This window comes from Ornithodoros turicata, chromosome 1 (assembly GCF_037126465.1).
Source record: "Ornithodoros turicata isolate Travis chromosome 1, ASM3712646v1, whole genome shotgun sequence".
Classification (NCBI taxonomy): Eukaryota; Metazoa; Arthropoda; class Arachnida; order Ixodida; family Argasidae; genus Ornithodoros; species Ornithodoros turicata.
This window is the reverse complement of record NC_088201.1, coordinates 148,406,185-148,429,140: the sequence shown is the minus strand read 5'-3', so window position 1 is coordinate 148,429,140 and position 22,956 is coordinate 148,406,185. Positions and strand designations below refer to the sequence as shown.

The 22,956-nt window shown below is 45.4% G+C and overlaps 3 protein-coding genes across 3 annotated transcripts; all 3 read right to left on the bottom strand.

Moving 5' to 3' along the window:
* Positions 1 to 403: 403 nt before the first annotated feature.
* Positions 404 to 946, bottom strand: LOC135387029 (uncharacterized). Its single transcript, XM_064616461.1, has one exon. The coding sequence runs from the start codon at positions 944 to 946 to the stop codon at positions 404 to 406; it is 543 nt and encodes a 180-aa protein (XP_064472531.1).
* Positions 947 to 3,687: 2,741 nt separating this feature from the next.
* Positions 3,688 to 4,362, bottom strand: LOC135386993 (uncharacterized). Its single transcript, XM_064616444.1, has one exon. The coding sequence runs from the start codon at positions 4,360 to 4,362 to the stop codon at positions 3,688 to 3,690; it is 675 nt and encodes a 224-aa protein (XP_064472514.1).
* Positions 4,363 to 21,423: 17,061 nt separating this feature from the next.
* Positions 21,424 to 22,488, bottom strand: LOC135386983 (uncharacterized). Its single transcript, XM_064616439.1, has one exon. The coding sequence runs from the start codon at positions 22,486 to 22,488 to the stop codon at positions 21,424 to 21,426; it is 1,065 nt and encodes a 354-aa protein (XP_064472509.1).
* Positions 22,489 to 22,956: the final 468 nt, after the last annotated feature.

The window sequence follows — 22,956 nt, the reverse complement described above, 5'->3', positions numbered from 1 at the left end:
CCCACTGACAAAAACCAAGGAAGATGCAATACAGAATTAATGAATTAAAAACAATTAAAAAACCCCAGTGCTGCGTAGGACAAGGACAGAGGATAAAAGGACAAGGACCGGCACTGAACTGCAACCAAGTGAAGTTTATTTTTCGAGCAAACCAGTGACACCCCTCTCACCCCGCAAAAACCGACCAAAAGAGAGCACTATACACTAGAAACAAGTTCTTCCAAATCTGCTTGCCTATCTGTTGTTTCGTGCGTTGATAAATTTGTAGCGCGATCCAAGGAGGGACAACCGGGAGCCTCGGAAGGTCAATCGAAAGTGATTTATTCGCAGCGCACGGGGACCGTGCTAAGCTCGGTGCGCGGCGATGACGATGATGCTACATAGCCCCCCCCCTGGAGGAGAGCTATAGTCTCCAAGTGACTGTCTTGGGTGAAGGGCTGGATGGGGGACGCGAAGGTGGAGAGAAACTTACCAAGGCTTCAGCAGAGACGTCCGGATTCAGAACATGGGCCGGCTTTAGTCTGTCGTTAGAGACAGTCTCCTCTCTGCCGTTGACTCTGATGATCGAGGTCTTGGGGGTTCTCGAGAGAACGGGAAGAGGCCCAGTGTATGGCGGTTGCAGAGACCTGCGTACGGCGTCGGTCCGCAGGAACACGTGGGAGGAGTTCATGAGGTCGGGGCTGACGTAGGGAGACTGGTTGTGCCGCTCGCGAGGCGGGGAAGGTCGAAGGCAGCGGAAGGCTTGCTGCAGCTTAACGAGGTAGGCTGCCGAGTCACCTGGGGAAGGCGTGGTCTGGGAAGCGTAGAACTCCGACGGCAAGCGAAGCGTGGTGCCATAGACTAATTCGGCGGGGGAACAATTGAGTTCGGCATGCAGGGCCGTGCGGATGCCTAGAAGCGCGACCGGAAGCGAAGAAACCCATTCGGCTGTGTTTCCAATGCACATGAGGGCGGCCTTCAGGGTGCGGTGGAAGCGTTTACAAGGCCATTAGTTGCAGGATGGTAGGATGTCGTCCGGAGACGCGAGCAGCCGAGGAGCTTCGTGAGGGCGTGAAAAAGGGCGGACTCGAATTGTCTTCCCCTGTCGGTGACGATCTCCGAGGGAACGCCGAAACGGCTGATCCATGTGCTGACGAAGGCAGCAGCCACCGAGTGGGCGGTCATGTCGGCAAGGGGAACGGCCTCCGACCACCGCGTAAAGCGGTCGACGCATGTCAAGATGAACCGTTTCCCTTCGCAGTGTGGCAGGGGGCCGACAATGTCGACATGTACCGTGTCGAAGCGGGCGTCGGGAGGAAGGAAGCGGGACAGAGGTGTGACGGTGTGGCGGTGGATCTTGCACCGTTGACAGGCCAGGCAGGCCTGAGTCCAGAGCCGAACGTCCTTGGTGATACCGGGCCAGACGTATCTTGCGGAGACGAGCTTGACAGTACGCCTGACACCAGGGTGGGCAAGGTTGTGAATGCTGTCAAAAAGCGCCCGGCGAAGGCTTACTGGAACGAACGGTCTAGGGGTGCCGGACGAGGTATCGCAGATTACGGGCGAGGAAGTACCGGGCAGCAGCACGTCTTGCAAAATCAACGCAGACGGGGAGCGTCGAAGGGCTTCGAGCTCAATGTCTGTTTGCTGGAGCTGAGCTAGTCGGTCGAGGGAAAAGTCCTGGGAAGACTGAATGGTAGCCAGACGGCTGAGAACGTCGGCGGGAACGTTGTCGGATCCCTTGATGTGGATGATGTCCGAACAAAATTCTGACACAAATGCAAGGTGCCGGATTTCTCGTGGCGAGTAGTGGGAACTGGACTTTCGGAGGGCTTGTGGTCCGTAAGCAACGTGAAATGTCGACCTTCCAACAGGTGGCGAAAGTGGCGCACAGACATGTAAGCTGCCAGGAGCTCTCGACCAAAGGTACTGTACTTGGCTTGGGTGTCAGTAAGCTTCTTAGAGAAAAAGGCTATTGGTTGCCAGAAGCCAGAGATATGCTGCTGGAGAACTGCTCCGACGGCCTGGTTGGAGGCGTCAACCATCAAGGTTGTCGGGGCGTCATGGGCAGGGTGGGCCAGTAGGCTAGCATTGGCGAGGTTTCACTTGGCTTGGTCGAAGGCCTGCTGACGTTCCCGGGACCAGTCGAGGGCTGCGGAGGGCTGCTCAGGAAGCTTCAGCATTTCCTCGAGGGGCAGGAGGGTGGAGGCACAGTGAGGAATAAACCTCCTGTAGAAATTAATGAGTCCCAGGAATCTGCGAAGTTTACGGATGGTGTCGGGAAGAGGAAAATCTAGGATGGCTTGCACCTTGCTCGGAAGAGGTCTGATGCCGCTAGTGTCAAGGTGGTGGCCGAGAAATTCAAGAGAGGTGCTGCCGAATTCGAATTTCTCTGCGTTGATGACGATACCGTGGTGAGCGAGCCTCTCGAAAAGTAGGCGAAGGTGCCGGAGGTGCTCTTCGGCGGAGGAGCTGGCCACGAGTATGTCGTCAACGTACGCGAAAACGAATGGTAATCCTCTGGTCACAGAATCAATAAACCTTTGGAAGGTCTGTGCAGCGTTGCGGAGTCCAAAGGGCATCCTGAGGAACTCAAAGAGGCCGAAGGGGGTGGTAATGGCCGTCTTTGGAACGTCCTCAGGAGCCATGGGGATCTGGTGGTACGCCTTCCGCAGGTCGATTTTTGAAAAGATGGTGGCCTCATGCAAACCAGCCGTAAAGTCATGGGTGTTAGGCAGGGGGTAGCGGTCTGGAACGGTCTTTACGTTTAAAGCCCTGTAATCTCCGCATGGTCTCCAGTCCCCAGTTTTCTTGGGGACCATGTGGAGGGCCGATGACCAGCTGCTGTCAGATGGGCGAGCAATGCCGATTTCCAGCATATGCTCGAACTCCTGGCGGGCGATGACAAGCTTTTCGGGAGCGAGACGGCGAGGCTTGGCATGGGTGGGATGTCCGGTGGTAGTGATACGGTGTACCACATCGTGTTGCACCGGGCGAGTCCAATCGGGAGGTTGGGTGAGGCTAGGGAACTCTGCAAGCAGGGCTCCGTAGTTACAACTCGGATTGGCAGGTTTCAGGCCGACAAGAGCATGGCGTGGGGAGATGCGCGTCGACGAAATGCCGGCCACAGACAGGTTGGTAGTAGAGTCGACAAGCCGAAGGTGAAAGGTGTCAACGGCGAGACGGTAGTGGTTTAAAAAGTCCACGCCGAGAATGGGGTGCGTAACGGCGGCCACGAGGAAAATCCACCGGAATTGACGGCGTAAGCCCAAGTCTAGTGCCAACGATCTTTCCGCGTAAACGGGGATAGAGGTGCCGTTCACAGCGGAGAGGTGGTGCGTGGCAGGTCTTTGTTTGTCTGCAGCGTTAGCTGGCAACACGCTGACTTGGGCGCCGGTGTCCACCAGGAAGCGGAAACCGTGAGATTTGCTGGCAATGAAGAAAAGGGTGAGTGTTCCGGGGATCACTAGTCGCCGTTAGTGATCCTTTCTGCTGTTTCCCGGCCAGCCGCAAGGGCTGGCGCAGTTGCGAGCAGCGGCGCCGAACTTGGCGTGGTAGAAGCAAGGCGGGAGGCAACCAGCTGGAGGTCGGCTGGGAGAAGGGGTCAAGCTACGCCGTCGGGGGGATGGGCGACGGGATCGAGGTCGGCGACGGGTGCGCCGGCTCGACAAGGTTGAAGCGACTACGTCAGATAACCGTCGAATTTCTTCAGTGAGCGTGGTCAACTGAGAGGAAGAGGGCTGCGCTGAGGGCTGGGTCTTGAGATGGTGTCAGAGCAGCTACCGGAGCTGTAGAAGCCGAGATGGTGGGAGAACTGACTTCAAGAACCTTGTCGGCAAGCTTGGCCAGTGCTGCGATATCCAGGTCAGCGGCGGTGGCCAGAACCATCTGCACCTGGCTGGGAAGGCGTTTCATGAACAGCTCCCTCAACAGAACCCGATCGAAGGTCGCGGCGCGCGAGCCGAGGAGGTTCTTCATATGCCGAAGCATCTGGGATGGTCTTCGGTCGCCGAGCTCTTCTGCGTCGAGCAGGAGCTGTAGCCGCTTGCGCTCGGAAGCCATTGTGCGTTCAACGAGCGCTGTCTTGAGAGCGGTATAGGGCTCGGTGGGTGAAGGGTGAAGGAGCAAGTCAGAGACTTCCAGCGAGATGTCCGGAGGCAGAACGGAAATGACATGGTAATACTTCCGCGTCTCGGTAGTGATGCCTGCGAGGGCAAACTGCGCTTCAGCTTGCACAAACCAAAGCTGGGGTTGCTGGCTGAAGAAGGGCGGCAGGCGAACGGCAAAATGGCCGACCTGAGACTGGGCAGCAAAGGCAGGGGCGGCCTGTTCCACGGGCGGTGCAGGGAAGCGGGGCGCGTCGCCGGTTGCAGAAGGCTGCATCGTGGCAAAGGCCGGGTCACCAGTGTAGCGCGATCCAAGGAGGGACAACCGGGAGCCTCGGAAGGTCAATCGAAAGTGATTTATTCGCAGCGCACGGGGACCGTGCTAAGCTCGGTGCGCGGCGATGACGATGATGCTACAAATTCTTCTATTTTCTTGGTGAGATCAATGAATGCCATACTAACACAATTATCCCCTTTCTCTCGAATATACCTAGCCTCCTGATAAAGAAGCTTCCCACTTCCATGCCCGTGAAAAGGAATTTGCATTCCGCGATAATCTGGGGGCTCTTTTTTGCAACCACCGCAATCCTTTATGTGATCTTTTAAAGTTGAATATTGGCAACCTGACGTTGACGCATCTCTGCGTTTGCCCAATGTAAAATTTCTTGCATCCTAAAGAAATTTTGTACACGACATTCCGTTTGCAACCGGTGAACCTAGTTTTGTGTTTTATTGTACATTCCGGTTCTTCTGGATTATTGACTTTCCTCGGAAGAGATGCCAGCGCGCCCCCTTTCTCGAAAACCATGTTGCAACGATGCAATACAGACAGCCCGTGCAGGCCCCTGTAAAACACTAACTGGAATGTCTTTTTTTATTTCTTGTTGTACTGTCTTTTTGGAAGTATTTGTGTATATTAGGGAAACTACGTGACCGTGTAGCACTCTGCTTTCTATGCAGCTCAGTGTTTGAGGTGAGCATATGTATTTCTCGTGTTGCCGTACTTTGTTCTTGGTATTTTCTTTTTTCACACCTCTGACATCTTTCTCTGAACTTCACATAGATGGAGAATGTGTGCTTTGACAGACCACCTTCCAAGCTGGATCGGCTAGATAGGAACTAGGACAACACAGCCATCTAACCAAACAATTCCTGCATCTCTTGTAAATTCATACGGTAATGTAATTTCTAAATCTAACCAAAATAAACAGCCGTTGCCACATTCTATATCATATGTATTTTGAACTCCAAAGAATAATATAATGTCTACATACACAACATTTTTTACATTTCACAACCTTGAATAGCACTTTCTTTTGCGCATTACATCCTGTACACTGTAACTGGCAATATCACAATTTGTCAGTCCAACTAGTACTCAGAAAATGGTGCATTTAACTCATATCAATTAACGATGTAGTGATGTGGGGCTAAAGTTGTTGTACTTTCAAAGACGTCGTGTAGATAAACGGAGTAGTTGTTAGACAAATAATTGCAATAGATTCACCAATTTTTCGATGATTAATTGTAGAGTAGCTCAAGGAAGTTGCATTGTAGTACAGTAGCCATGCTCCCCTCTTTTAAACAATTTAAAGAGGCACTGCTTAGTATCAGATACTTGCTTTATTCTAGCTTGCGTAGACTTGAAGCAGGCATACGAACTCGACTCTCCAATGTTGCTGCTGGCAGAGGAAGAGCGTCAGGGAAACGGAGACTTGGATGTGTATAGCTTCGATGGGCGTTCCCAAGGCTCTGTGCACCAACAGTGTTTCTCTTTATGATAGTGTGGACAGATCAGGTGACGTTCGCACATGATGGATAGTTCACGGGAAAATAATGCTCAGCAGGTGGAACGTTCTCGGTGGCATTGTGTCATGTGGTCTTGCCCCTCTGGCAACCAAATCTAGAGGACATGGTCTTCCTCAACACAGGTCGTGACCGGCAGTGATGGAATGTCCAAGTGGGCACACGTTTCTGGTCCCACGCATGGGCACTGCTGTTACAACTTATTGGCACGTCGTCATTCTTGCACTCTGCCAAAGGTCTTTTTTGCGGGCACGTTGCCTAAATCGTGAATCACTTGAACCATTTTCCTGGATGACAGTAACGTGGTGAAGTCCTAGAAGTTGCAGTGCTTGCTCTACATGTCCCGCTTGATCAAGATGTCCCGCTTGATGAACGTGGAAATGTTGCTGTCTTGTTTCTGGCCACAGATAAATATAAGTGATCTTCTTCGTGCCCTCAATTTCATTGAAATAATGTGGTATATTTGGACATCTTGATTATCAACGATTAGTTCCTGTGTCTTTCTTGCTCTCCGGTTTCCTGTTCCTTGATTGACGAACTTCTTTGGGTGGTCTTCTGTTTCTTTTTTTTTTCGTAGATTGCGCTGCGTTGCCTCTGATAGTTGCAGGAAGGTTAGCACGCCATGTCTTGTACCTGTCGTGCATAACATCGCATAGTCTTTCACAATATTTTGGCTTTCGCATATGGAATATTTACAACTTTTGTACATTCCCACACTACCTTATGTGACTGTGCTTATAAACATCGCTTCTTGGCGCCCTTTCTTCATCAATGACTTGCTCTTGTTTTTACTTTGTTCTACAGACACTTCATGCCACTTCAACTTCACGTGCTTCTCTTATGGCACATGTGTGCTTTGTTCTCTGACTGGCAAAGGACGTAATTTCCAAGCACATTGCATTTCAAATTTTGTAGAGGTTTCTGGCTTCATCTCACCACATACTGTCAAATCAGGGGCTTGTTTAATGAATGAACCGTTTTCTGAAGCCTACTTGCACTGACAAATTGTACTGTTCATTGCTAGGTTTTCAGGGCTGCTTTATGTCTTAATATGTGGTACTAGGCCGCTAAATAACTAACTTGTGTGTATGCTGTTTGTCGAAACTTAAAACAACTGTGGACGAAATGTACTCTCTTTAAACTTTGCAGTCTTCTTGATAAGCTCCATTGTGAAGATGTTTTTATTTTTCTTCTTTCCTTTTTTTTTGTGGTACTTCACCTTTGTGTACTGCCACCATAATTGAAATCAGGGTGGGTGAAACCAGGTTTAATCATTTTAAATTTTTATGCTCATGTTTTTTCTTATGTTTAAATACAAAAGGCATGCTTTACCTGTTTCAAGATATATCCAAACGACAACTTAAAAATACACAGTTTTAAGAAATCTAAAGGAAAAGCTTACTTAAGTGGGTCACTGAAAAAAAATGAATGCAGAGCTTTACATTACAAATTATTTTTTGATCCTGTTTCATTCCTATGGCAAAATTTGTAAGATATTATTTTGCGCGCTGCCCTTGTTCCACATCTAGGAGATGTTCGATTTCATTTCAAAATTCCTTTATGGACTAGCGTAAAATACTAGTTTGTTTAGTTCCTAGGACACGTGCTTGCCTATACAAACTGCACTGTAGTGCTACACACTTAACCCAACTATGTGCTAGTACTTATGCTAATGGCAAACCCTGTCCTTTCTTTCTTCTTAATAAACATATCCCCCCCCCAACCCCTCAAATCTCTAAAAGGAGAAGCTGAGTCAACTGTGGTCAGTTTGCCACTTTAATACCCTAAACTGCCACTGCCACTCACCTGTTGGCCATGTCAGATCTGGCAAATGATAGTACTGCTTCTTCCTTTGGCCTTACCAGTCTGCTTTCTCACGTGGTATCACGCTATCTAATAGTTTTCTTACACCTTCCATGCAATGCCTTAAGCTCCCATTTTATATTTTTTTGTAACTCTACACATGACATTGTCAAAGTTTACTTCATGTACTACATTGACAGCGGCTCTGTGTTTGTTTTATGTCTCGCTTGGCAGTAGCAATTTGGGTTAGTTTCATCCTATCTGTGAGCAGTATGCTCGCATTGCAACGGCATGCACGTCTACAGTTTTCAGCAAATAGTGGCTCGGAAGTTACGTGATAGCAGTAGTGGTGCACTTACAGTACTTGTGTCATCCATTCGGCGTTCTTGACTTTATGAATCTGGCAAAGTGTCCCTGTAGTTTCAGCCATGTGTCCTTCCAGCGGGTCCCCCACCTGGAGCACCTTGGTAACACACTATCAGACAAATGTGTTTAGAAGTTACAAGACGAGGAAAACATTTCACATTCTGTGGAAATAAAGTGTTACGAAATGTAGCATGGTTGGATTACTCCATTTCTGATGTTGACTGTCCTCGAATATTTACTGATGCACATGCCAAGTGTCCTCTGGAAAAATGTGCTTTAGCGAGGCAATTCGACATTTTTTTCCACAACCTGTATCTCACCTATTTCTGCTTACAGGTATCAGTCTTAGACCAATAGCATAGCTACCATGTTCTAGCATGTACATGTTCCAGCACTGTTGCTTTGAAATAATCCTGCTTCATATGCTGGAGCCTTCCGCATTGCTACATACTCACCATTCGCCATTCCGTCGTTCTTTGGCAGCCGTCGTGCACTGCTGACCAATGTTTTCTGAGCCGTCATTTGTACACTTCCTCCAAAATAATGCGACTTAGCCGCCTTGATCAGTTGCGTGCTTGATGGAAGAATTGCACATTGTCTCTTGAGGTTTTTCTCAGCATCTTTCAGAGCTAGCATTCACGAGGTGGACATGTGAATAAATCTGTAACATGCACACATGCTTTGTGCCAAGACTGTCCACACACCTTGCAATTGATACAATCTTGTGTACCCTTACCAAATTTACACTTTAGGCAGGTGTCTTCGGTTTCTGTGGACCAGTTGCGGGGTAGGTAGTTGCGGGGTAAGTAGTTCCCCACTATTGTTCTGTAGTCATGCTTCCTCATGGAAACAAAATGAACATGGAAAGAACATCAGTTTGACATAGGTCCCTCACCCGCGGCTATTCGTTCTGCATACCAACACACAAAAATACCACAGCTACTTCCATCAGGTTGCAAACTGTGTTTGGTGTTCACCACGTAGGTCCATTCTTGGTTCTCGTACATTGGGGTTGTCTAGAGGAATTTACCCATACGCTTAGCTGTATCCAGCAAATCACTTCTCGCAATTGTCTTCATTGGGTCCAAGCAAAGGATTAAATGATTTTGTTTTCATCTAAATGGATAACTAATAATGTCCAGTGCATTGAATCAACGTTATGAGGGAGAAACAGTATTGTCTTCTGTCTGATGTCCTTGCAAGGTGTCCAATGTCTTGGAAACGTGCCATGCTTAAGCATTGTAGTTAGTATCGTGAGTGTCATAGCAGTGCGGCTGTACTTTTCACATACCTTTAGCAGGAAGCACTCAATTACTGTGTCAAAGAGCCATCCCTTTCTGAAATTTGACTTTACAGAGAATAGTCGTTTCTCTTCATCTTCTGAAATTTCAGTGTCTAATGTCTGTGTCTAAGTCGACCACAGACATACCTGAACCACTCATGTTAACAACGTATGCATTCAGGTCTTTTGTGTAGTACAAGCTTGCACTAAACGACTTTGCCAACTCAATGTTGTTTCTCTTGCTCTCCAGGCCTTTGTCATTCACATTATTTTGTGTAATGTGGTCTTTAACCAGCGGGTGAGATACAGCATCTCCGTGATACTTCGAAGGCATTTCTTTGTCATGTGCAATACAAGATTTCTCTTCTTTGAAATCTTTGTCTTTGCCCCACTTGGGAAGCGGGAAGTCCTCTGTAGGGCACATACAAGCTGTCTCATTCTTTGCCACATCTTCCACGGACACGCCTACACACCTGCAATGAAACCTTTGGTTAGACACATCGCACTGTACCCAGTTGTAATATGACCTGTTCTTGTATTTACACAGGATGCACGTCCCCTGGTTTCTCTGCCACCTTTTTAAGTAACCACCGACAATGACATTCATTATGTGCTGTTGCATTCCCTCTGTATTTCATACGGTTCTTGTGTAAAGCAGTTCTGCTGCTATGAGCACTGCAAACGAGCACACAATTACGCCGTAATTCATTCACTCACTTTGCAGGCTGTGCTCCACCACTTCACTTTTTCATTCACCTGACAGGAAAATATTAGTGAGGAATTCATTCTAAACTGTTTCACCTAGCTCTTTCAGATAAATGTTTGACTTGTACTGAACACATGGGCCAAATATGAGTACGGTATGACTCTTGACTAAGGCAGTAAATAGTGCCCATTTCCCCTCATCTGTACAGTATGGTATGGACAGTACTGACCTTCTATCCAATGATTCACTGATCATTAGGGACTCACTCATTAGGTGTCACTCATCATCAGCTAGTAGCAATGGCACTAAGTATGCGTACGCGCTCAAAACATGCTTATACATCCTGCTCAGTCTCATCAGGAACGCCTCAATGATTGTGCCGACTAGCTGTCCTTTGCAGAATGTTGGGTTCTCAATGAGGAGCCTGCTTTGCTCTGACTGTGTAAGTTCAGTGTCAAGGGACTTCAGGTCAGCGAGGGTAACTGACAGATTTGCAGGATTTGAAAAATCCAGTACAGTCACCATAGAGTTGCTGGTGTAGTTGAGGCTCGATGATAGTTCCTTCTCACTTCCATTGCTCTCCACACTTGCAAAACCTACTTCTGGAAAATATACTTCTTTTCCTTTTCTGTTGCTCCATCCATTTTTGTGCCAAAGGATTTGCATCTCGGACTGCTCACAGTTATGCCTGTTGTATGGGCCGATTCCATGGCATTATTGAGCATGTCACTACGCTTCTCTTTCTTTACCTTGCGATAGATCCCTGGGTGCTTTTTTGCTTATCCATCTTCTTTGCAGGAGGAGAAGGCAACCACTGCATTTCTTCAGTGTCATCTCGTCTCCCAGCATTGAACAGTACCTCGCATTCAGCGATAAGCTTTTCGATAGTCGAGGACATGTTATTTCCCAATGTATTGAATAGCACCGGGATATCAATGTAGTCGGAGTTTGTGTAGTTGCGATTTTAGTCCTGTTCCCCATTCGCGTGTCTCAACAACAACTGTTTCATAAAATACGTTAGGATTATGAAGCAGCAGAGTTTCTTTTCGTGTTTCACCTTCGTTATCCTGTACCTTGAAGGGTTCTGTTGTGCTTTGAACTTTGTGAATGTGCTTGCAGAAAACATATCTATCACCGCAGGTGAAGTGAAACTTATGTTCACAGAGACCTTGCCAAACTCGGTGTGGACAGCGTTGGAAACAAAGATCGTGCGTGCACTGGCCTTGAGGTTCTTGAGCCACAACATCATAACAGTCGTTCCTCGTCTGGGATTCCACCACCCCATTTTGAACTGTTTACTTGCGTGACATCCTCATCAGGGATGCGCATTCGACGAAAGTGGCGCGACACTCTCTTTCCCTTTTCTCTCATTTGTGGTGGCAATTCGCATAAGCGATGCCTTCTGAGGTCATGAAATACATCTCTCTTAACGTCTAGCAGTGCTTCTATGAGCCGCTCAAGCCTTATCTTACTCTTTCTCTTCAGATACTTCCCTTTCAGTAAGCTGTGAAAGCTTTCTGTGTGGTTGTTTGTATCTGTCCATAAATGAGGGAACATGCGGTGACACATGGCCCATTCCTTAGCCCTGGTCATGTAATTGGACTTGAAGTAATCGGCAAACTCCTTGTCTAACGTCTGTACTTCATTGAAGAAAGCCTTACATAGTTCGTTGAACCTTCCTTCATTTTCTTCTCGTAGCAGAGCGTCCAGTTGTTTTGCAATGTATTGTCTGATGCTCTTATCCCTGTGGCTTTTTGAAGTGGCATTTAGCCTTCTACTCCAAGCACTCTTGATGTGGTAATGACAAAGGATGTGCTTCATTTCTTGTCCGGCGAAGAATTTTTCAAGAGCTGCTATGTACTTACTGTCATCATCTGTCATTATTGTGTTCAAGACAGGCCCTTGGCACTTTTCCTTGACTGCACCAAAGAATGCCTCCATGGTGCGTGTTGTTATTTCGTTAGCAATGAAGTGTGCTACAGCGTGGTCCATTCTTCGCTCGTCGAGTACAATCACATTTAGGAGGGGGTATCCATAAATATTTGTACCGTGAGTATAATCCATATACACAATGGTCGGTCCACGCCGGTACAGCACATCTCTGTGTTCTTTTCTCATGATTCCTAAAAGGAATAGCTCTTTGTACCGTGGATGACTTTTGAGGCACTCATCACTGCCGACGCTGCTGCTGTCACTACCTTTGGCTTTGTACAGAATGAAAGGTTTTTGTGCTCCTTTGCTTTAAGAAACTCCACTGACACAGCTAGTGACTGAGCGTAGTGGGTGCAGTTGCTCTGCAAGGCGTGCTCGTTACACCTCTTGGTTCACCTGTTTTTGTGTGATATACTGTACCAAGTATTCTTCTGATACCTCTTCCCTCAATTGCTTCCAATTAAGAGACTGGCATGGTTACCTTTTGGAAGATATCCTTTGGAGGAATACCAACAGCAATGTTTGTGTTCAAGAGCCTCCGTACTGCTCTTGGTAGTCGCTGATGCATGCGATTGGAGTACTTAAGCTCATGATTGTGGGTAACGATGTAGTTAACTTGCACTAGACCTCCAAACATACATGTATTCATTCTAGAAGAACAAGGGACACGTTTAGCTACTGTTCCTTTGAAATTCCGCCTTGATGTTTTTCTCAGGCGTTGAGGAACTTGAGTCTGACAGCAGTTTAGCATATACCAGCTGTCCTCACTGGACGCTGTGCGCTGTCTCACATAGTTGTATCCACACTTTCTTTGCACGGCCTGTTTCCAGTGTCGAAACTGCTCAACACGCTCTTGAATGTGTGTGTCTGTGTCCTTATGTCTGTACCAGGAGTCTGCGTTGCATGCTCCACAAGTCTGGTTGTATGGTATAACATCCTACCACATCCAGGTGCTGGGCATTGGCAGTTTAGTTTTCTTCTGCACTCTAAGAAAAAAAGGAGTAATTTTACTCCCTTAGGGGAGTAATTGCGTTGCCACAATAATAGTCCCTTTAGGGACTAATTGCATGGGAGTAAATGAAGGGGAGTGTTATGAATTTGGGGACTAATTGCAAGGGACCATTTGCAAGTCAGGGGACTATTTCAAAGGCACCATTTGCAGTTCTGGGACCATTTAAAAGGGACCATTTGCGTTGCTGGGGACTATTTGCGAATGATTACTTACAGTGGAAGCGGTCTAAACTTATTGTTTGCTGAAGCACTGAATGAGTGTCTACAGTCCCGTGGAATCTGGAGATGGCCAAACCAATATAATGAAAACAATGGAAGCTTGGAATGCAAACTGAACATCAACGATGTGACTTTTATTTTATGCAAGTGATCTACATATACTCTTGACCAGGGATGTTGTCGGCTCCCCCTTCCTTTCTTCAATGCCAAGGAGACGCTCAAGGAGCTGTAATGTACGCAGTGACCTGGGTGCGTATTTGTACTGCAAGGACCATATGAGCCCCAGCACTGTGCCTAGGGCATCAATAATGTCCACAGTTTGGACACTGATACTGTCAACACAGACAAAAAATTCTTTGGCATCAAATAATTCACTCCCCCTGTAGCAAATCTGTGGATAGGTGAAGGTGTTGTCTTCGCCCTGGAAAATAAAGATTGTGTTCGTTACTGTGACATTATGCTTTGTGTGCAGAAATGGACACTGATATAGACATAACACACACGGAAGTGAAATACCATATACTCGTACTATCGGCAGTCCTCGAAAGTAACTAGTTACTGGAAATGTAAGTAGTAGCTGTAGCTAATTACTTTTCTTAAATAGGTGACTTTCATCTAACTAGTTGCCTTTTTTTCAGTAATAGCTGCTGTGGCTAGTCACTTCTAGAATCGTAACTTTTTCACTATAATTTTTGAAAGTTATCATTTTCTTTCTCTACCCGTTGCCACCTGTTAGTTGACCCGTGCAGCTGCTCTATGTTCCAAGTACCCTCGCGCAGACTTCGAACACGGTCGCTCTAGCCAAAGGGATCAAATTAAACTTAGTTTTGGTATTGCAACGTTGTAAAATGTAACGATTACTCTTCTGACCCTTACTGAAATAGTTCTCTGCTCAGTGCTCCTGAGTGCAATATGGAAGAAGCATTGGCCCAAAAGTAGTGCCCCACTTTAGCAGCTTTTTGAAATTGGTAGGGCTGTTCTGGAATAAAGCTGGCCACACTTACAGAGACAAACTTTGAGCGGTACCTGTTGTTAATGTGTAACCTCCACAAGTACATTGCACTAGTGAAGAATTTAGAATAAAGGTTTTTGAATGGGAGTCTTGTGCTTACCATACTGGAAATCAATGTTAAGTAATTATCAGCTACCTGTAAATTGTAACTGTAACTTAATTAATTACTATTTGTGGGGAGTAACTGTACTTGCAACATAACTACTTTATCTGTGTACTGACTAACTCAGTTACTTTTTCAAATAACTTTTCCAAAGACTGATTATCAGCTGATTATCAGAGCACACAACACTTACATGGCAAGCCATAGTACAAATCCCCAGGCATAAACTTGATTAACCCCTTAACTTAATAGTAACGTAGAAGATAATGAACGACACCTACAAAATGCTGTGATACATAGATAGCGCAAAGGCAGGCTGCCACTAAGTATTTTGGCCATTAATATGAGTTATGTCAGGTGCTTTACGTGTGACATCTACACTTGTTCCATATGAGGTATGCACTAGAGTCACGACAAGCCTCAGGAATCTAAGGATCCGGATGCAAGTCACAATGACTTATATATATATATATATATATATATATATATATATATAGATATATATATATATATATATATATATAGATAGATAGATAGATAGATAGATAGATAGATAGATAGATAGATAGATAGATAGATAGATAGATAGATAGATAGATAGATAGATAGATAGATAGATAGATAGATAGATAGATAGATAGATAGATAGATAGATAGATAGATAGATAGATAGATAGATAGATAGATAGATAGATAGATAGATAGATAGATAGATAGATAGATAGATAGATAGATAGATAGATAGATAGATAGATAGATAGATAGATAGATAGATAGATAGATAGATAGATAGATAGATAGATAGATAGATAGATAGATAGATAGATAGATAGATAGATAGATAGATAGATAGATAGATAGATAGATAGATAGATAGATAGATAGATAGATAGATAGATAGATAGATAGATAGATAGATAGATAGATAGATAGATAGATAGATAGATAGATAGATAGATAGATAGATAGATAGATAGATAGATAGATAGATAGATAGATAGATAGATAGATAGATAGATAGATAGATAGATAGATAGATAGATAGATAGATAGATAGATAGATAGATAGATAGATAGATAGATAGATAGATAGATAGATAGATAGATAGATAGATAGATAGATAGATAGATAGATAGATAGATAGATAGATAGATAGATAGATAGATAGATAGATAGATAGATAGATAGATAGATAGGGGAGAAAAGACACCAGAGACTGAAGTAGGGAGTAAGGGAAAGTTATTTATTAAGCTGGCATTTAAACTAAGGGTCTGGGGGAGTCTACGTTTCGGCGGAAGCTCCGCCTTCCTCGGGACTGAGACGAAAATCTATGTACGAGGCATTTTAACAGGTTACAAAAATGTCGTCACAGCCGGTACAATTCCACTGCAAGGCGGTCGTCAGTGAGTCAGGTTCTCGAAGGTTCCTGGGTCATCGGTCGGGGATGTTACTTGTCAAAGCCTTGGAGTTCCAGAAAGCTCTGGGGTCGCGCTCGTTGAAAGCCTGTTGTCCGGGTGTCCTTAGCGTCATTGTGTCCAACTGTAAAGAAAAGAGGCAGCGGCCACTCCGAGAACACACAGGAAAAAGTTATCCGGATATGCTTCTTACAGTTGATAGCACTCCTTTATCCTCATTTATTAGAGATTGGAATCTGTAGATCATGTACGATTCGCGTTGCTCTCTACAGCGATCGGATGTGAAATTTGACTCTAAAATAAAAAGTGCGACGTTACTAATGGAATGACCGGGTTGACTAAAATGGCGGGAAACCGGGAGGCTACCTTTTTTCTAAATATCTGATCGGTGGTTATTGAATCGAATCCTGAAAGAATTTTTACTTTGACCTACGTATTGCGTGGAGCATGTTGTACGTTGAATGATGTAAATAATGTTACTGGTGTTGCAGTCAAAGTCGCCATTGATTTTAAGGGAGAAGTCGGAGTTCGTACTCTTCTGACCCGGTCAAGAGTACAAACTCCGACTTCTCCTGGCTTCTCCTGGCTTCCTCCTCTGGCTTGCACTGTGGCATTGAGGAGTGCTCAGTCACCCTCCCAGGTGTATATCGCTCGCTGAGTGACCCCTGGTTTGCCAATCCCAAACGATGCGCAGCTACCCAGGGCCGACGAGCCGCAAACACGGCGAAACACGTGTCCTCTGGTGCTGTCGCATCGTTCAATGAGTATATATATATATATATATATATATATATATATATATATATATATATATATATAAGCGAAAGGAAAGGGGACACAGCCACGGATTTGAGGTGTTAATAGAATACAAACAAAGGTTTATTCTACATTGTTAAAACATTAGTTAGGAAATGGGGAAGTGTCGACGTTTCGAAGGGAAGCTCCTCCTTCTTCAGTACAGAAGAGGCAACAAGACTGTCCAAGGCCTTTATGGATTCAGCTTGCTGACGTAATCTTGTGTATTCGCGCCACCTGGCGTTCGTCGATGAGTCACGTTCTGGAAGGTTCGTTTGTCACTGTCCGGTGTGGTGTCACTGCCCTGACGTTCCGGGATCTTCTGAAGTCAGAGCTGGGGGTCATCGTCTTTCTTCCAAAGGCGTCGTCCGTGGTGAAATCATTATCTGGGAGTCCGGGGTTTAGGTCATCGTGTCTGAAAGCCTAAGGTGGCCTCCTCGGGAAGTCGTCGTTTGGGGCGTTGTTGTTCTCGTGGCCCTGTTGCCTCATCAATTGTCCATGTAAGGAGAAGTCATATTATCGGGTTCTATATCGGGCATTCTATTAACACCTCAAATCCGTCGCTGTGTCCCCTTTCCTTTCGCTCATATTCCACGTCGCGGCTGTTTGATTTTTCATCTTCTGCAATTTATATATATATATATATATAAATTGCAGAAGATGAAAAATCATGTGTATATATATATATAAATCATATATATATATATATATATATATATATATATATAGTTGTGGAAGGAAAAAGACGCGGACAACAGATTTTAGGGAAGTTAGAAACACTAGTTCATTTAATGGGCAGCAATTAAAAGTTGAATGAGAAACGGGGTCGACGTTTCGACAGTGGCACTGTCTTCGTCAGGACAAAGGATGCGCAGGGGGTTACAGATTGCTTAAATAGGTTTGGTGTGTGACGTCTTCATCGGTACAAGGCACGCCACACGCGGTTGTCGGTGAGTCAGGTACGGGAATATTCCAGAAGGTCAAGTCCGGGTGGTGAGGTCATTCTCCTTTGGTCCCTCTCCGTATTTGGGATTCCTAGGCAGGGTGAGTGCTGTTTCCGACTTTGCTGGAAAAATAGGAAAAAAAAAGGAACGGAAAGAAGGAAGCTCAAGTAGGCGGCCAGATTTCTTACCGTTGGCAGTGCTCCGAGATCTTTGTTAATGGTTGATTGGAATTTGTGAATGAGATAGGATTCGCGTTGTTCTCTGCATCGATCTGAGCTAAAATTTGACTGGAGAATGAAGAGTGACACATTATTTAGGGAATGACCTGGTTGTTTGAAATGACGAGAGACCGGGAGGTTTGGCTTTTTTGTAACGTCAGACCGGTGGTTGTTGAACCTGATCCGAAATGATGTTTTGGTCTGACCTACGTATTGTGCTTGGCACATGTCGCACTGAATGACATAAATGACGTTAGATGAATTACAGTCAAAGTCACCATTAATTTTGACGGAAAAATTAGAATTAGTGCTTTTAAGTACTTGGGCGCTTTGCATTAGTTTGCATATTTGACACCTACGACCATCGCACGGGCGGCAACCGGTTCCTGGATGTGCTGGCTGGCTAACCTTAGAGCTAACTAGATTATCGTGCAGGTTGCGTGCGCGCCTGTACGTAACCCGCGGTGGCTGAGGGAAAATTTGTCCCATGCGCTCTGATTGGAGAAGGATGCTGTGGTGACGGTTTAGTATACTGTTAACGCTTGGAATATTGCTGCTAAATGTTAAAATGAGGTTTATGGAACTATTATCAATCATGCGTTTGTGGTTTTGGAACAGGGCTTTGCGATCTACTTTGGGGGCTCTGTTTAGTGCGTCGTCGACCAAATTAGGTGGAAATTGGCGATCGATGAATGTTTGTTTAAGTTCAGCTAGATTGCTGCTCAGGTCGTCATCACTGGAACAGATACGCCTGTACCGAAGTGCCTGGCTGTCAGTGTTGCGGATTTGGCCGCTCAAATCGGATTTAAATCAAATCCGCATTTTTTCTGAAGGTAGTAAATCAAATCCAAATCAAGTCCGGATTTAATTTTGACACGTTAAATCAAATCCTTTTAAATCCGGATTTGTTTTTCCGGACCTAAATCAAATCCGCTTTTAAATCCGGATTTATCGAATCTTTTGACAAATCCGGGAGCCAAAATTCGCGCAGTAGCATTACTAGACCTATAACCGTGTATACAAATTACTAATACTGCACGTATTCACTAAACAACGCTTAAATAACAGCGTGACATGGCACACAGAGCAATAAATTTCGTGTGATCCGCTGGCCGAAATTTTATTCATATTTTAGGGCATACATTTTTTAGTTTTTACATTTTTTAGTTTAGTTTAGACAGACATTTTCGGTTACGTCACCACGTATCAGCCTGTGTCAGGGGTGGATCCAGACGCTCGGTTTGGGGGGGGGGGGTTCTTTGTCGGAGCGCGTAGTGGGGGAGGAGGAGAGGGAAATTCAATGTATAAGCTTACGTTTTGGGGGGCGATTGGGGGGGGAGCAATTGGGCGTGTTGCTTCTACTTACGGCCGTCTGCTCGCTCTACCACAGGAGCTATATAAATGATCATCATGATATCTATACCATTCGAGAGAGAATGAGTTAGCGGTTCTAATGAATCTCCTTCAAGGGAATGCGTGTACCCGCTCATGAACAATAAAAGTTCGAAATCGTACATTTTTTGCCAGAAGTGCTGTGTTCGGAACTTTTTTCGTAGCGCCCCTTTAAAGTAGGAGTCACCGGACTTTTTCCACGTGCTGCCTTGAACCCATGGTTCTTATCAGCCAAATTAGAAGGATGTGGTAAAACAAGAAGCGCGTTGCTATGAGGTCAAAGTTGGGGAAAGATTTGAACCAACATTCGCCGCCGCAACCTTCCGCCTCTCCATGTCGGAAACGGTTCATCGGATGGAGCTCGAGATTGTTGCACTTGTCATCAATCGAGATGCTATCTAACATATTTTTTCCATGGAAGTTAAAAATTGTCAATTTCCCACCCTTGTCGATTTAAAATGGAACTACCCAAGAGTGGACAGAAGGCGACCTCACTGTGTCACCTCTAGCGTTCGCACGCCCCGTGCGGGCAACGGGCATGCCAATCTCGAATCGTTGGGATCATTGAATGTAGATGTTGTATTTCATGCGCGACCAGCTGCCGTACGATTAGCTGGAAGCTAACACCGGCCGCATTTTGGAGGGCATGAGTACTTCCCCAGAGCTAGGCAGTCCCGAGTATTGCCCGAGCCCAGAGCTGCGTCGGCCTGCAGTGTGATAGCATTAGATTCCTCCTCACGAAAAAAACTCGTCCTCCGTCATTTAATTCCCCGTTGGGTCAGACGGCTCTCCTCGCCGGCGCGTAGCCGACAGCTGGCCACTCCGCCGCGCGGAATTGCGCAATGGCAGTGGAAGGGGGGCGCAAAGGGAAGCCCAACGAAAATACATGTAATGAATGAATGGTGGGAGTTGAGTTGAAAGCATCCAGAAAGAAAATAGTAAAACTTTATCAAAAATGAGACGCACTTGCTGTTGCATTGCCAACACATAATTCGTTAAGTGCCCTTATTTTTTTGTGTTACACCAAAATAGAAAAAGTGATACTGATAAAAGCGTATTGAATCGTAGATGACTGGCTTATTCTGGGAGGGGCGGTGCATAACCTCCATCTCCATCATCACGTATCGTGTTGGTGTTGACTTGGGCTTCACGGGGCATGAACAGTGTGGAGCTGGTAGGTATGATACACCTTCCGAAAAGCGGATTTTGGGTCAGGAACCTCCTCGTCATTTAGCACCGGGCGAACACCTGAGTGAAGGAATTCCTATCGCGGGCCTAGGATCAGCTACGCCCAAAAACACACGACTGCGTCGATTTCTACCATCAGTACTCAAAAGACCACAGGTCGTTGGTTACTATACCCTGGGGGTCACAATTAAATGGATCGTTAATAAATCGTGGGACATGTTACGAATACTTATACTAAACATGTAGCCCATGGGTCTATTTTAATGCTGACGTTTCGGGGCTTTGTGAAAATTTTCCTAGCGCAGTACAGACTGTTGTAATAAAGAAGAAAAAAAAGGGTATGCGAGGAAGAGTGGCACATCTTGCCATGATTATCCGTGGGAGTAGGACAGGCTTGCCTTCCCGAAATCCCGAAATGATAGGATGTGATATATTTATTGTTCTTTTTTGCTTTGTTTTTGACGTGAATGCGTGTACCTATATGCGTTCAATATGATTGCGAAGACCAAGAATTTCGCAACATGATTTGGCAAGCTTGAAACGGGTCGTGCTTGAGAACTCAGCTAGAGGACCACGGGAAAGGTGCCGTCCAATCGACAGAATAACGTTAACTGCGTTCAAAGAACTGCGCCTGGTGTTCCCTCGATGCGGTGAGGGGAAGTGATTGGAACAAAACGGCTACTCCTGTTGCTCTGGGGAGAGGACGCCGTTGGTGCGTGTGCAGATTTCAGACAAGGTCACATCAATTCGCGTAGAACGCGAAACAGCGCTTAGCTCAATTTCAAATCCATGCGTCTTGTGAGGGAGCTTGGCGAAATCCACGCGAAATCCGCTGAAAAAAGGCGATTGAATCCAAATCCAAATCATTCGTGGAAAATGCGATTGAATCCAAATCCAAATCATACCTGGAATATGGGATTGAATCCAAATCCAAATCATCAGTGGAAAATGCGATTCAATCCAAATCCAAATCCTGCCCATATTTTTTTGCGCAAATCAAATCGCAAATCAAATCCGCCAGCCCTCCGGTGGATTTAAATCCGGATTTAAATCAAATCCGTGGATTCGAATACGCAACACTGCTGGCTGTAAGGGATGGCTAGTTTAGTATGACGCGGGTGACAACTGTTAAATGCTAGGTACTGTTAAGAGTCCGTAGGTTTACGGAACAGGTTTGTGGACAAGACTCCGTTGGTTAACTTTACCTGGACATCTAAGAAGTTGATACTGAAAGCAGAATACGAATGGGTGAACTTGATTGCCGGATGTGCTTGGTTAAAATCGCCGATAAATGAGATTAGGTCATCTTCTGAATGTGGGCACACCATGAAGATGTCGTCAAGGAACCGCTTGTAAAGCGTGGGCTCCTTTACGCGCTTGGACAGAAATTCCTCCTCTAGAGCTCCCATAAAAATATTTGCATAGTTAGGTGCCATTTTTGTACCCATCGCCGTGCCATTGACTTGCAAGTAGTGCTTACCGTCGAATTCAAAGTTGTTATTTTTGAGAATAAGATTTAGAAATGTGGATAGGATACAAGGATCGTAGGGGGTATCAGAATATTTTGAAAAGGCCTTTTCAGCTGCAGCAATGCCATCTTCGTGGGGGATGTTGGTATACAGAGATGAAACGTCTAGCGTGACTAGCAGACTGGAAGGAGGGGGTTCACATTTACTTAATATTTGAAGAAAGTGATTGGTATCCTTAATGTAGGATGGTAGTTGCGGCGGTATATCTTTGAGAAGGTGGTCTACAAAGCTTGAGATGTTCTCAGTAGCTGTTCCGTTGCATGAAACTATGGGGCGCCCTGGATTTCCAGGTTTATGGATTTTAGGGAGCATGTAAAACCTGCCCGCTATGGGGTTTTTGGGGAGTAGATAGTCGTACAGGGTGGTATCTATCATTTTTCTTGCCTTTAGAGCTTTTAGACTGCGGATAACATCTGCTGTAATTTGCTCCGTAGGGTCAGCGTCGAGGAGTTTGTAAAATGATGCGCACAATAGTTGTCGAAGACCTTCGTTAACATAATTGTTTTTGTCCATTACTACAATTGCACCGCCTTTATCAGCTTTTTTGATGACTAAGTCGCTACGATTCTGAAGATCACAAAGGCTGCGCTGTTCAGCTGGCGTTAGATTTGGTTTCGATTTCCGGTTGGATGATTCATTGTAGGCGTTAATGATATCCTTCTGAACCGCACATATGTACATGTCCAGAGCCTTTTCACGGTTAGCCTCTGGCGTAAAGTTGGATGGCGGTTTGAAAGGGTGGGGATCCGACTTAGGCTTATCATAAAAGTATTCCTTTAGACGTAGACGACGGGCGAAATTATCTAGATCCAGATGAAGCTGGTATATATATAGCTGGGATGAAGCTGATATATATATATACAGGGTGTTCCACGAGAGAGTGTCACGGATTTTTTAAAAAATAGCTGTGCATCCTAAAAATCTGGAATCAATTGGGAGAAGCTTATAATCGTTTTTGCCACCTACTCCAGTGGTTTTCATTAATGTGCCTTCTTAATTAGGTTACTTTTGTTAATTGAACTCGAAAATTTGCCAGGGGAATGCCACTTTTTTCTTCCTGATTTCGAAAGTACGGGGTTAAAATACACTACTCCAGTCAAAAGTATGCTTCATAACTCAACATTACAAGGGATATTTGACTGCCGAAAA

Excerpts from the sequence above, each read along its gene's own strand:
- LOC135387029 (XM_064616461.1), bottom strand. The coding sequence starts at position 946 with ATGTGCATTGGAAACACAGCCGAATGGGTTTCTTCGCTTCCGGTCGCG.
- LOC135386993 (XM_064616444.1), bottom strand. The coding sequence starts at position 4,362 with ATGCAGCCTTCTGCAACCGGCGACGCGCCCCGCTTCCCTGCACCGCCC.
- LOC135386983 (XM_064616439.1), bottom strand. The coding sequence starts at position 22,488 with ATGTACATATGTGCGGTTCAGAAGGATATCATTAACGCCTACAATGAA.